This window comes from Mus pahari, chromosome 3 (genome assembly GCF_900095145.1).
Source record: "Mus pahari chromosome 3, PAHARI_EIJ_v1.1, whole genome shotgun sequence".
Classification (NCBI taxonomy): domain Eukaryota; kingdom Metazoa; phylum Chordata; class Mammalia; order Rodentia; family Muridae; genus Mus; species Mus pahari.
Genome location: NC_034592.1, coordinates 95,925,104 through 95,938,632, shown reverse-complemented (window position 1 = coordinate 95,938,632; position 13,529 = coordinate 95,925,104). Strand labels below are relative to the sequence as shown.

Here is a 13,529-nt window from a genome sequence, read left to right as displayed (position 1 = left end):
GGGTGCCTCCTAAACTATGGTGGGGATTGTTTGTGTATATATATATATATATATATATATATATATATATATATATATATATATATATATATACACACACATGCATATATATATGTCTATATATGTATATATAAATTAACATAAAATATCATAGATATCAATGTATGTTATATATTTATTTGTATTTCATTAATATAATATACAAGGCACAATTATATAAAATATGATTAATATAACAAGTTATATTACTATATTAAAATTATATTATAAATTATATAATCAATGATGCATTTATATATCATATTAATATAAATATAATATATGCTAATATATACTATAATATACTGATAAAGTGTTAATGTTATTACATATTAATTTCTAGTTAATTACAGACACAACTTGTGCTCAATATAAGGAAAATTGCTATTAAAAAATTTCTAATATGTTTGCTGTAGCAATGATTCTTTTCTGTTTTTCTCCTTCCTAGTGCTGTGGCTCAAACTCAATGCCTTGTTCATGTAGGCAGGCCAACTATCACTGAGCCTCCACGCCAGCCCATGTGGGGTACAGCCTAGGCCATCCTGTTTCTAGGCAATCATGAACTATGAAGAGGGTGCTACAGTACTATCTGCCTCAAGGACAAGTAGTACTTATGTGGAAAAGCAGAGATTGAATACAATCAGGAATCTGAAATGTATTAAATATTTTTCTTGTAAGTATTCCTAACATTTTTATGGGTATTTAATATCCCTTAACTGTAGAATCTAGTGATGAAAAGCTACTGGCTTTTAACAGCAGTTAGATAAAGTATTACTGAAGCCCTTTTGTTTGCAGTATTGCCTTTCTAGCTCTATGACGAATGGTCACTTGTAAATAGAAGAATTGTTACTTTGGAGACTAAAAATGTTTACCACAAACTTTTAGCTAATGTTAAAGCTAGAGGGAGGATGACAGGTGTTAAAACCAGTTATAGGTATATATTTTTGCCACATAAATGTCCCATCATTGGCCATTATTAGTAAGTGAAGGCAGAGAAGGAGTAGGAGAAGTTAGAGAACAAAAGCACAGCAACAGGTACACACACAAACATAAAAATCTACACAAGCAAATGATCACAGGAAATCCATGAGACAGATGGCAGCTGGACAGTGGTGGTACATACCTTTAATTAATCCCAGCACTTGAGGGGCAGAGGCAGGTGGATCTCTGAGTTCAAGGCCAGCCTGATGTACAAAGTGAGTTCCAGGACAGCCAGGGCAACACAGAGACCCTTTCTCAAAACAAAACAAAACCCCAAAACCAAACAAATAAAAACACCAAAATCCAAAATCCAATCAGCCAAAACTTAGAACAATCTATCCTCCCCTCCACCAAAAAGAAAGAAAGCATAGATGGCTCCTTCAGCACTGGCAAAACTTTACCACAGCACCATAGCTTTTCACTGAGAGATTTACTATGTAAGAGCACTGTATTAAGGTTCATGTTAGTGGTATTACTCCGTTATGAATTAGTAAAATAAGATTTCAGGAGTCTATGTGCTTTCAAGCAGATTCCAGGACAAGGAAGTAGTGAAGGTGAATTAGGTCTTCAGTTACCTAAATTCACAGCTCGCCCTTAGTTACTGAGTGAAGTTCTGATAACAGTGTGTGGATGAAAACTGCTGAGATGATGAAAGCCACTGCTCAGCTAAGAGAGAACAGAAAGGCAGATGTGCACAGGGAAGGTAGACGTGAACCTTAGCAGCACCGTTTCTGCAACTGTTGTGTTATTATAAAGTGATACATAACAGTTATGAAAGAGTAGGGAAGAAGAAATGCCAGCAACAATCGAACATCAGAATAGTATGGCGTGGCTGGCCAATTTAAAAAAAAATGTATTGAGGACCCAGACTATCCTAGATTTCTAGAAAGATGAGGAGGAAGACGAAGACTTTTTTTTTTTTTTTTTTGGTCTCCGTCTCTTCCTTTATCCCATTTCTATCTAGGTTTGGAATCCCCCTCGAGGACCATGAAATAACTTATGTCCCGCGGGTCGGGATAATATGCAGCTAGAGACACAAGCTCAGGGGGTACTGGTTAGTTCACACTGTTGTCCCACCTACAGGGTTGCAGCCCCCTACAACTCCTTGGGTACTTTCTCTAGCTCCTCCACTGGGGGGGGGGGGAAGATGAAGACTTACCAGTGATAATAGCGGAATCGAGGCCTCCAGTTGGGGGTTCGCAGCAATGTTTGCAAGGCACAAGCCAAATTCACAAAGAGGTAACACATGAGAAAAAACCTGGAAGAATAAAAACGGTAAGTGGAATTATTATAAAACGATAACTGGAGGCCTCTGCACTACTAAACCCTATTTATAGAGCACCAACCATTTAAAGAACTTTAAAAGCCTTTTCTCCCAAACCTGCTTATCTTCCAATGTTCTCTCTTTTGGCTGATAACACCNTTTTTTTTTTTTTTTTTTGGCTAGGCAGTGATGGTACATGTTTTTAATCCCAGCACTTGGGAGGCAGAAGTAGGTACACCTCTGTGTTCGAGGCCAGCCTGGTCTACAGAGTTAGTTCCAGGAGAGTCAGAGCTACACAGAGAAACCCTGTCTCAAACACAAAAATATGTGTATGTGTTTTCCTGCATGTATGTCTGTGTGCCATGTGTGTGCTGAGAGCCTGTTGAGGCAGAAGAGGGTGTTGGATCCCCTTGGACTGTGAACACACAATTAAAATAAATCTTTAAAAGAATATTCCTGAGAACTTTTACATACCGCCAACTTTTATAAATTACTGTGATTGTATGGAGGGAGGGGTCCTACATACAAGTAAGTTGTATAACTTTAAAAGTTACTCGAGTCCCTACCTTTTTTTTTTTTTTTTTTTTTTTTTTGGTTTTTTTCGAGACAGGGTTTCTCTGTATAGTCCTGGCTGTCCTGGAATTCACTTTGTAGACCAGGTTGGCCTCGAACTCAGAAATCCGCCTGCCTCTGCCTCCCAAGTGCTGGGATTAAAGGCGTGCACCACCACCGCCCGGCTCCTACCGTCTTTTCCTTCTGTTTTTCCCCTTCTTTGTTTTGTTTTGTTTTGTTTTTTTCATAATGCTTGCATTTGAACCCAGGGCCTTGTATGCACTAGGCATGTTCTCTACTGCTGAGCTACATTCTCTAGCCCCTGCCTTTATTTTATGAGTCATTAGCAGTTGATTTCACTGTTGGCGTCTACTCGTTTACCTGTGCATTACTAATGATTTACTGTCTACCTGACATTGGGAATATGAAGATGTCTCAAGACACAGATAATAGGTGAGAAAGCCATGAGTTCCCATATAGTACAAAGAATGAAGAGTGGTAAAGGTAACTGCCACGAAAGCACGGCACATAGGAAGTTTCTGTAGCAAGTGGCATGTGTCTTGAAGATAACTAGTTATTTGTTAAGCAGAGGAGGCTGTCTTACTCTGTAGTTCCAGGGGATTCAGTGCCCTCTTCTGGCCTCTGCAGTCACCCTTACACATAAAAGTAAATCAATCTTCACTCCGTATGGTGGTACATACCTTTTCATTTCAGCCCAGGAGGTAGAGGCAGACAGATCTGTGAGTTTGAAGCCAGCTTGGTGTATATATCTAGACAGTTCTAGGACAGTCAAGTTACATAAATGAGACCCTGCCTCTAGAAGAGTTTTAAACTAGAAGTTGAAAAAAAAAGAAGTGCAAGCCTGAACTAAGGTGAGGGCACTAAACAAGAAAATAAAGAAGTTTTGCAAGTTTGAAGTAGGCAGAACTATAGTTCTTGATAGGTAAATGTAGGGGGAGAATGAATAAGGAAGTAGAAGTGTGGATTAAGTCCTGATTATCTGGGTAAAGAATGGCTGTGCTGGGCCCAAGAGATGGCTCAGTGAGTAAGAGCACTTTCTGCTCTTCCAGAGGTCCTGGGTTCAATTCCCAGCAGCCACATGGCTTACAATTTTCTGTAATTATCCTATTATCAGTGTCTTCAGACATCTTCATATTCCCAATGTCAGGTAGACAGTAAATCATTAGTAATGCATGGGTAAATGAGTAGACGCCAACAGTGAAATCAACTGCTAATGACTCATAAAATAAAGGCAGGGGCTAGAGAATGTAGCTCAGCAGCAGAGAACATGCCTAGTGCACTCAAGGCCCTGGGTTCAAATGCAAGCATTATGAAAAAAAAAAAAAAGAAGGGGAAAAACAGAAGGAAAAGAAGGTAGGGATTCGAGTAACTTTTAAAGTTATACAAGTTACTTGTATGTAGGACCCCTCCCTCCATACAATCACAGTCATTTATAAAAGTTAGTGGTATGTAAAAGTTCTCAGGAATATTCTTTTAAAGATTTATTTTAATTGTGTGTTCACATGAGTGCTCACAGAGGTCAGGTGTCAGTTCTTTAGGAACTGGACTTATAAGTGGTTGTGAGCCACCGGACATGGGTGCTAAGAGCTGAACTTAGCCCCTGTGGAAGACCCCACACATGCTATTAACCACTGAGCCACATCTTCAGCCCCATCTCAGGAATATTCTTTTAAGTAAAGTGAAGCCTATGTTTGGTTAACTCTGTCATCATCACTACTTTTAGATGACTGATAGAAATCATCTTCTTTATCATTAAACAACCATAGTTGAGAATAAAGTGGCTCTTACATGGAAAGAATTGGGGCCACGAGATCCAGGGAGGCGATGAGAATTCCCAGCTCTGCTATGGCAGCAGTTAGAAGTAAGGCCCAGGTAGGTTCCCCATTAGCTTTGCTGTGACCAAAAACCTGTGCACATGAGGAAAAACATCAGGCAGGGGGCTCTGACACAATGTTCCCATTTCAGATATCTGAAAAGTAACTTCATAGCAATCATATATAAACATATACAAAGGATTCTGAGGGCCTTGTACTAAAACTCTACATGTCTCTACATTTATGATCTCCCAGTTCTAAAGCTGAAAAAGGTAACATTTTTCATAAAAACTTGAGGGGAAAAGAGGCAGCGGGCACAGCAGACCATCACTCACCCTAAGGAAAGGAATGATGTTATCCTTGGCAATAGCCTGCAGCAGCCGAGGCGCACCTGTGAGGCTCTGCAGTCCAGCCCCACATGTTGAAAAGAAGGAGCCAATAACAATCACCCATGGGGATGGCCAGGATAAGGTGCCTACAACCAAATTCCCTTTTACAGCATCCCCAAATCTGGGAAAGAAAGAAACAGTAGAGAAATTTGATTTGAAAACAACTCTAGATTAAAAGTTAGGAAGACATTCACCCAGTTATGTTTTCTTGCTTGTAAGTTTTAGTCTTAAACTGAGTCAAACATGAAAACTGAAAAATGTAAAGTTAGAGGGTTTTCATAATAGCAGGCATTATAGCACATACAGGCAACCTCAGTTTTCAGGAGATTGTGGCAGGAGGATTATGAATTTGGGGACAGGAAGGCTACATTTTTGAGTTCAAGGTCAGTATAGTCTATACAGCAAGTTCAAGGCCAGCTCAGGATACACAGCAAGACCTTGTCTCAAAAATAAGTTTCTGGGCTAGGGATATATAATACATCATTTACTTAGCATATTTCTGAGGCTCTATCACCACTGTGGAGGGGAAAATTAATAATACATATTAAGAAAACCAAACAAACAGTACAGTTAAAAAATAAGCCAGGCTCCACTTACAGACTTCTCTGTAATGGCAATTTATCTGCCTTGGGGTGGAAAAATGGCCCACAGTTGCTCAAGAGCATTCATTACTCTTTCCTTGTGTACCAGATGCCTGGAGGCTACAAGAGGATGCAGAATGCCCAAAACTGCAGGGAGCACCAGGGAGGTGCTGGCAACTCAAGCTGGGTCCTCTGAAAAAGCAGTAAGTGCTCTTAAGTACTGAGCCGCTTCTCCAGCCTCAAGAGGTCCATAATCTTCACTTGCTAGCATTATGCATACTTTGCATGTTTCTATCTACTTAAAACAGTTTTATATCATCCATTATTCTACTATTAATATTTTTCACTAATTTATTCACTTTACATCCCAACTGCAGCCCCCTCCAAGTATTCTATTATTTGAAATACTGTAATTAATATCATTATGAACACATATTCAATGAAACATAAGAGTTTTTTTCCTTGAGGCAGATTCCTAAGAATAATTGCAAAAATTAATATATTAAAACATTTTGATTTGTTCAAGTTAATTTTGTGTCCGGCCACTTTGCTGAAGTTGTTTATTTGCTGTAGGAGTTCTCTCATGGATTTTTTTTTTTTGGGTCACTTATATATATTATCATATCATCTGCAAATAGTGGTATCTTAACTTCCTCCTTTCCAGTTTGTATCCCTTTGACCTCCTTTTGTTGTCTAATTGCTCTGGCTAGAACTTCGAGTACTATATTGAATAGATAGGGAGAGAGTGGGCAGCCTTGTCTTGTCTCTGATTTTAGTGGGACTGCTTCAAGTTTCTCCCCATTTAGTTTGATGTTGGCTATTGGCTTGCTGTATATTGCTTTCATTATATTTAGGTATGCACCTTTTACATATTGATGGGACCACCGAACAGTAAGAAGTAGATAAGAGTCCCAGAGCTTGAAAATGACTTGCATGATGGATGAAAATGAGGGGAAACACCTAGGGTAGAAAGATACTTACATTCCTTAGTGAGAGGGACTGAAGTGAGGGTATTAACCAAGATGTGGAAAATATAAGAATTAGCAGCTTTCAGGGAGAGATCCACAAATATCTCACAAAACATATGAGAGAGAAAAGAAGTAATAAATACTAAGTAGCCTTCATGAAGAAAGTTAGTTTCCAATCACCACTCAGAATGCCCAGTGTTAGTAAATAGATGCCTCTCTCTTGTAGAGCAGCTGCTGGAGATATGACATAGTTTCCTTAACTTGCTCTACCATTGTACAGCTTTCTAGCAGTTCTTGGTGTACAAAGAAGTATTTAGTATTTTGACAATTTCATGTGGTTTTATGGAGGAAGGAGCTACTTTGTTGTATCTTATAAAATATCATTGGTCCTTATTATTTACTAGTTATTTACTGCTTGAGGCAGTAGGAATCTTTAATCCCAGAAATTCGAGGTTAGCTTAAGAAACATTGCAAAAAAAAAAATCACATTATCTTATCATAGGCTAAATTATGCACATATACTTTAATCCCCCTCTTAAACTTTTTTTTTTTTGCTAAAATCAAACCTAGGGGTGTTGTATGTGCTATACAAGCTTAGATATATGTATGTATGTATGTATGTATATATATGTATGTATATATATATATACACACACACAAAAGCTCATATATATAAATATAGTGTATATATATATATTATAGTATTTGCATACATATATGTATATATACACACGCATTTTAGATCAATGTATATATTTTCTATTTTATTAGTTATAACCTGGTTTCTTGATAATGTTGACACTAGTGACAAAATGTCACAGAAGACAGACATATGGTTGTTACACATACTTGTCTCTGAGAACGACTCCTTCAATACATGCACCAAAAAGGACAACATTGCTTAAATCTGTTATGCTGACAGTCAAGGAAATTATTGTTGTCTCTTGGCTTTATGTAGTAACTACACTATCAGTAAATGAGTTGCTAGATTCATTACTTTTATAAAATGCTTTAACGATGCTTATGAAGCAGGCCAACTATCTGGCAACTTAAGTGGTACTAAGAGATGGCATTATTATTAGATGAAAGTACTGATCATCCTAGTTCTATTGCATGATCCCATACCATGACCCCAACCAAATTCACAAAAAGGATACACACGAAGGATGTGGTCAGGATGGCAAGGATGGTCCCAATGGGAATAGACTTCTGGGCATCTTTCAGATCCCCAGATCTGTTTGACCCAGCCATGATACCTAGAGGGCAAACACCAAGTAAACTTCTTAGCTTTATGGGCACTCTGATGTTCATACTGATACTGAAGACTAGGGGTAAACAGAACACTGAGAATATAATTCCCTCTCCTGAGAAAGCTCACGCATTTTGGCTGATGGCCAACTAAAACAAGTAACAGCCCTACCCACTTACCTGTGACAGAAGGAAAGAAGATCCCCACCAGAAGAGTGAAGGAGGTGGTAATATCAGCAAGAACATACTCATGGTTTAAGTTGCCGAGGACATCAGATGACTTGGCTGATGGCTTTTCAATTATCTCACCCTTTGGTAAATAATTACTCCAAAGATTCTCTGCAAAGGGTTGAAGGGTGGGGTGGATAAGAAGAAAGAGAATAAAAGGATAAAAGCAATATGCAAGTAATACAACTATATGATTTCTTACCCAAACAATATTCAACCAGAGACGCCTATTGTTATTGTTATAATAACTGACCCAGGAGCCTTTTACTTGCTAGCAAGTACTGTACCGTAGCCCTCTATCTACCTCAGCCCTTTAATCTTTTTAAAGATTATGTGTTCATGTTTCTTTAACATGAACACATGTAAGTATTGTAGGATGAAACATAATATTTCTAATTTGTTTTAAAATAATTTTACAAAATATTTTAGTATAATAAATGTAATTAACTTTTCTAACACAACTTAGTAAAAGTTAAGCAGACTAAAATCACATGTCCAATAAAGCCTATTTTTAAATTAGTTCTCAAATATAAAGCTTTTTTTTAAAAAAAAAATTAGTATCAAAACAGTTTTAATCTCTTAGTATGAACTTGCTTCATGGGCAATAAATTTGTGGATAAAACATTTAAGGTGAACATCACTCGACAAAAGAATTTCAGAAATTTAGCTGTCTAGGAAAACATAGGTGTGTTTGGTGACATTAAAACAGTTCTATTTTCGCTATCACTGAAGAAGACCACTGGATTTTTCAGGAGTACATTAAGTTAGATACAAAGGCAAATCCCTGCAGTCCTGGCTTGTCAGGAACATGAGGCAAAAGGACTGCTTAAGCCCAGGAGTTTAAGTTAGCTTGAGGAATATTGCAAAATAAAAATATTCACAAAATATTTTATCTTATCCTATGCTACAAAGTCATTTGTCCATCTTTGTTCTCAAAAAAGGGCAAATTTTAACAGCTGTACTTTGCAAGGAAGCTCTTTAATATAATTTCAAGAGAAAAACAGATATATGCAGGGCATGGTGGTGCATGCCTATAATCCTGCCAGTACTCAGGAATCTGAGGCCCAAGGATTCTGAGTTTAAAGTCATCTGTAAATACACAGGGATCCATGCCATGTTCAGTAGGACAGTCTTAGACAGTGAGCTGGGGTGTAGCTCAATGGTAGAGTATGTGATGCTTGTCAGACATATTCCCTGGGTGCAATCCTAACCATCACTAATTAAGGTCTAGGTCATTGGCTTCAGTGGGGAAGCGCCTGCCTGTATCTGCTAAATGGACATGCAGTATCTGTCAAATTACCTTCTAAACAACCATGCACATGCTTAGGAATTAGTGCTGCTATCAGCTTTGGTCAGAGATGTTTCCTTTTACAGTGGGCAGTGGTCACTGTGGTGGATCATTAACAACTGGTCACAGTGGTAAGAAGAATTGACTATTTTATGCTGAGTCAAAAAGGTATTTATATCACTCCCTTCAAGGCTCAGGGAACAATGTGGAAATGGGCTGGAAGAATGGAAAATCCAGAGGAAGAGAGGGAATCATGTAGAATGCTGACTTCTTGTTGTGGCTCTTGCATGCTTGAACTCAAGCACCTCTGACTATCTGCACAAGATGGGCTCTATCAATATGTCATATGAGGAAGGGGGCTCACAAGGCCACGCCCATTCCTGAGGCTTGATACCCACCCAATGTGGGAGGGAGAGTCATTTTCCTCAGTCTTGAAGCCACTGTAAGGTGCCCATGCTGCTATAAACATACCATCCATGAACATATAATCAGTTATAATAAAATTTAGTGTGTATGCAAACTAATGAGAGAGTAATGAGTATGAGTCAATATGATCAAAATAACATAATGTGCATGCATGTATAAAATATAATAAACTCATTATTATGAGTAATTAAATACTATAATACAAAGTAAAAAATAGGAGGAGGGTGAAAAATCTAAGATGGAAAAGCCTATTTCCCACCACTGTCCTTAAAGAAGAAACAACACAAAACAAACCAGGTCCAGTTAAACTCTAACTTACCAGTTACGATTCCACTCGCCAACCCTGGAATGCCTTGGATTGAGGTGACGTTATTGTGAACAAAGTACTCATCACAGGTGGCATTAAAGAACTGACTCGAGTTGCAGAAGAATCCCCATAGCTTTGATGGTACTGTCACGTTGTCAACCTCCTTGGTCTTAGAGCAAACGTCAAGGTGTCTTGATGCCAGGGTGCGGTTGCCCAGCATACAGACCCTAAATCAGAGCAAACAGAGAAGCGCAGAAAGATCAAGAAGGGAAAAAAGAACAGAGAAAACGAAGTTTTTATGACTTTTTAAAGCTGGTTAGTAAAGGATAAAAATGTCATCTCTCAGAGATTTTTACTACCATGGTAAAATGGATGAACACCTTAAACTGAGGTGACTTGTATCGTCTGCCAGGGTAACCCTCACAGATCTCACAATAGTTTAATATATGTCTTATGTAGCTGGAGGCATTAACAGTGATTCAGTATTCTGCCCAACACCAAGGTCATACAAATGACAGATGCAGGCAATATGATTCGAACACAAGAACTATACAAAGAAACTGCTCAATTATCTTCCAAAAAATATTTGGCTATCCACCCATTTTCAAGCTCAAAAGAACCCTGGAGGGGCTAGGGAGGTGGTTCAGTGGGGTTGGAGTTCCTTTTCTGGAAGCATGAGATCCTGAGCTCAGATCTCTAGCACCCTGTGTTAGAGACCACAGGCATACATGTGGGCAGTCACCACCCCACCCCCACACCATTACCACTGCCAGCAACAATAAAATTCCAGGGAATTTCTGCTCTTATTTTTAAAAAAAAGTCCAAATGCCCATATTTTCATTTGCTTGTTTTCTTTCTAGACAGGAGGTGGGGGGTGGGGGGCTGGTGGAAAGGAAAGAAAGAAGGTAGGAAATGAAATGTGAAGATGTTCTATTGTCATAACCTCCTGGGACTGCTAGCTCTTCTAAGTCTTCTGGCTACTGTGGTAGGGCAGCCTGACTAGACTTAAAAGCATATCCCTCTATGGCCCAAGAGAAAACTGGCTTTGACCTTAGACCTAGACCCAGCGGTAAAAGGAAATCTAAGGATAATACAAATATTGACTGCAGCTTTATTTTTTCCACTACCTAGAAACATAAACAAGAATGGAGTAAAAGACCCATAGTAAAATACTTCTGAGCTACAAAACCCATGGTTCAGATTCTTCAGAGTGATTTCATACATACACAATGAGTCACCTATCTATTACTTGGCCTCAACAACCCTTAACAAGCCTAGTTTTGTTTCATGGTTTCTCAAAGGTTTGATTTTTTTAAAACATATTATGCTGGAATTTTAAAAACAAAATAGCTTGCACTGGGATTTCTTTTCCAACCAAACAAAATTGGAGACGCCCCAAAGGGGAACCTGAAGCAAAATGGAATTTTCCAAGTTGAGATCCAGCTAAAATGTTGCATCTAAAACTTTTATCACTCTGAAAAAGATCTTTATTTTATGGCCCTAAGTAAGCAAAATGAAAACTTACAGTGGGATTTATTACTGACATCACATAGAAGAAATACCAAACAGCAATCAGGAAATCACAAAGTCCCATGTTCTTGCCCTACCATTAGCTGACTTTGGGGAAAGTCATTCATCTTCACTGGATCTGGCTTTTTCATCATAAAAAAAAAGTTTTTGTTTTCCTTGTAAGCCATTTTAAATCAGCATAGTATCAATAAACTTGATCCCCTGCTGATCCATATGACTTCAAAGGCAACTTCTGTAACAAGATTACAAATAACTCAGTGTCAACTGGCCTGTGTGTCACAAATCCATGAAACAATAGGTGAGTCTGTGAGTGAAGACACTGAACAAATCCATCACTTCATTACTGTATATAATGCATGGAATGTCCAGGGGATATACATGTAATAAGACAGTCATTTCCTTTTATACCTGATAACTCTTAGCACTTACAGTACCAAGAATAAAATAAACAAATAATTTAGGTAACTCCTAAAAACAAAGCCTACCTGTATGTGTGTGTGTGTCAGTTGTATGCCTGAAGCCTGTAGAGGCCTGAAGAGGGCACCAGATCCCCTGGAACTGGAGTTACAGACAGTTGTGGGTGTTAGGAATTGAACCCAGTCCTCTAAAGATCAGCCATTGCTTTTAACTACAGAGTGCTCTCTCCAGACCACTACTCTAAAATTCCTTTGAAATGATTTTTATTTTAAAAGCAATTGAACATTGGTTGCTGGTAATGACTATGACTATAAAGCCCTTCATGGATAGTTCACATAAACACAATCATTATTAGGGGGTTGGGGGAGCACACCTAAAGAGAGGTACCTTAATGATGGCTATGGATGCTAGGTCTACATTTCAGAAGTGATGAAGAGGGTCAACAAGACAGTATGTCAGGAAGCTTCCTTCTGGGAAACTGGACCAATAGGAAATCACCCCCATGACATTCTGGTGGAAATGTTCACATTACCAGATACCATCACTGACTATGTCAAAGATAGGTACGTACGGGAAGTGTGGTGGAGCAAAGGAAGACTTGATGGCACCAGCGTAGATAGCCAAGATTGACACAATTACACAGGCCAGGAAGAGTGAGGCAAACTTATTCACATAGCGTACGCCGATGAATACCACCAAGACCATGAGGACCAAGAAGGCTGTACCATAGACGCGCATGTTGTTCAGCATAGCTGCTGACTCCTTGAGTGCATCGTCACTCCGAAAGATGGCAGCTCGGGGGACAATGTATACCTGTCAGAAGAAGAAAGAGAAGCAGAGGAGATATGCGGCCATTTCAAATCAATCAAGGAGAGGGGCTATAATAGTTCTGAAGGACAGCTAGACAAACAACAACAACAACAAAAAACAAAGACCAAAACATGAATTTGTATCCTTCTTTTTAAAAGTGATTTTATTTGTATTATTTAAATGTATACTGTTGTTTTACCTGCATGTATGTTTTTTGAGGGGGTTGTACCCTTTGTACCTGGAGTTACAGACACTTGTGAGATGCTATGTGGGTACTAGAAGTTGAACCCTGGTTCACTGCAAGACCAGCCAGGGCTCTTAAGCCCTGGGCCTGTCTCCAGCCCTCCTTTCTTCTTTTTAATCATTTATTTTTAGACAGGGTCTGATTACCTAGCCCTAGTTGGCCTGGAACTCAAAGAGATCCACCTGCCTCCATCTCCCAAGAGCTGGATTAATTAAGGTTATGTGCCATACCTGGCTGCAAATTAAACACATTTTTATTTGGCTCTAGAATGTCTATAAAAATGTTATGTTGTGGGCTGGTGAGATGGCTCAGTGGGTAAGAGCACCCGACTGCTCTTCCAAAGGTCTGGAGTTCAAATCCCAGCAACCACATGGTGGCTCACAACCATCCGTAACAAGATCTGACGCCCTCTTCTGGAGTGT

The 13,529-nt window shown here is 38.9% G+C and overlaps 1 protein-coding gene across 3 annotated transcripts in view; it reads right to left on the bottom strand.

The window, feature by feature from the left end:
- Nucleotides 1-13,529, bottom strand: part of Slc12a6 (solute carrier family 12 member 6) — a 93,775-nt gene that overhangs the window by 13,659 nt on the left and 66,587 nt on the right. For all 3 annotated transcript variants that reach the window (XM_021193350.2, XM_021193351.2, XM_021193352.2), the window contains 8 exons: nucleotides 12,625-12,866; nucleotides 10,119-10,333; nucleotides 8,038-8,196; nucleotides 7,767-7,865; nucleotides 7,459-7,516; nucleotides 5,007-5,181; nucleotides 4,646-4,764; nucleotides 2,180-2,278 (listed from right to left, as the gene is read on the bottom strand). In XM_021193350.2, coding sequence (XP_021049009.1) covers nucleotides 2,180-2,278; nucleotides 4,646-4,764; nucleotides 5,007-5,181; nucleotides 7,459-7,516; nucleotides 7,767-7,865; nucleotides 8,038-8,196; nucleotides 10,119-10,333; nucleotides 12,625-12,866 — 1,166 coding nt within the window. The remainder of the gene's footprint in view (nucleotides 1-2,179; nucleotides 2,279-4,645; nucleotides 4,765-5,006; nucleotides 5,182-7,458; nucleotides 7,517-7,766; nucleotides 7,866-8,037; nucleotides 8,197-10,118; nucleotides 10,334-12,624; nucleotides 12,867-13,529) is intronic.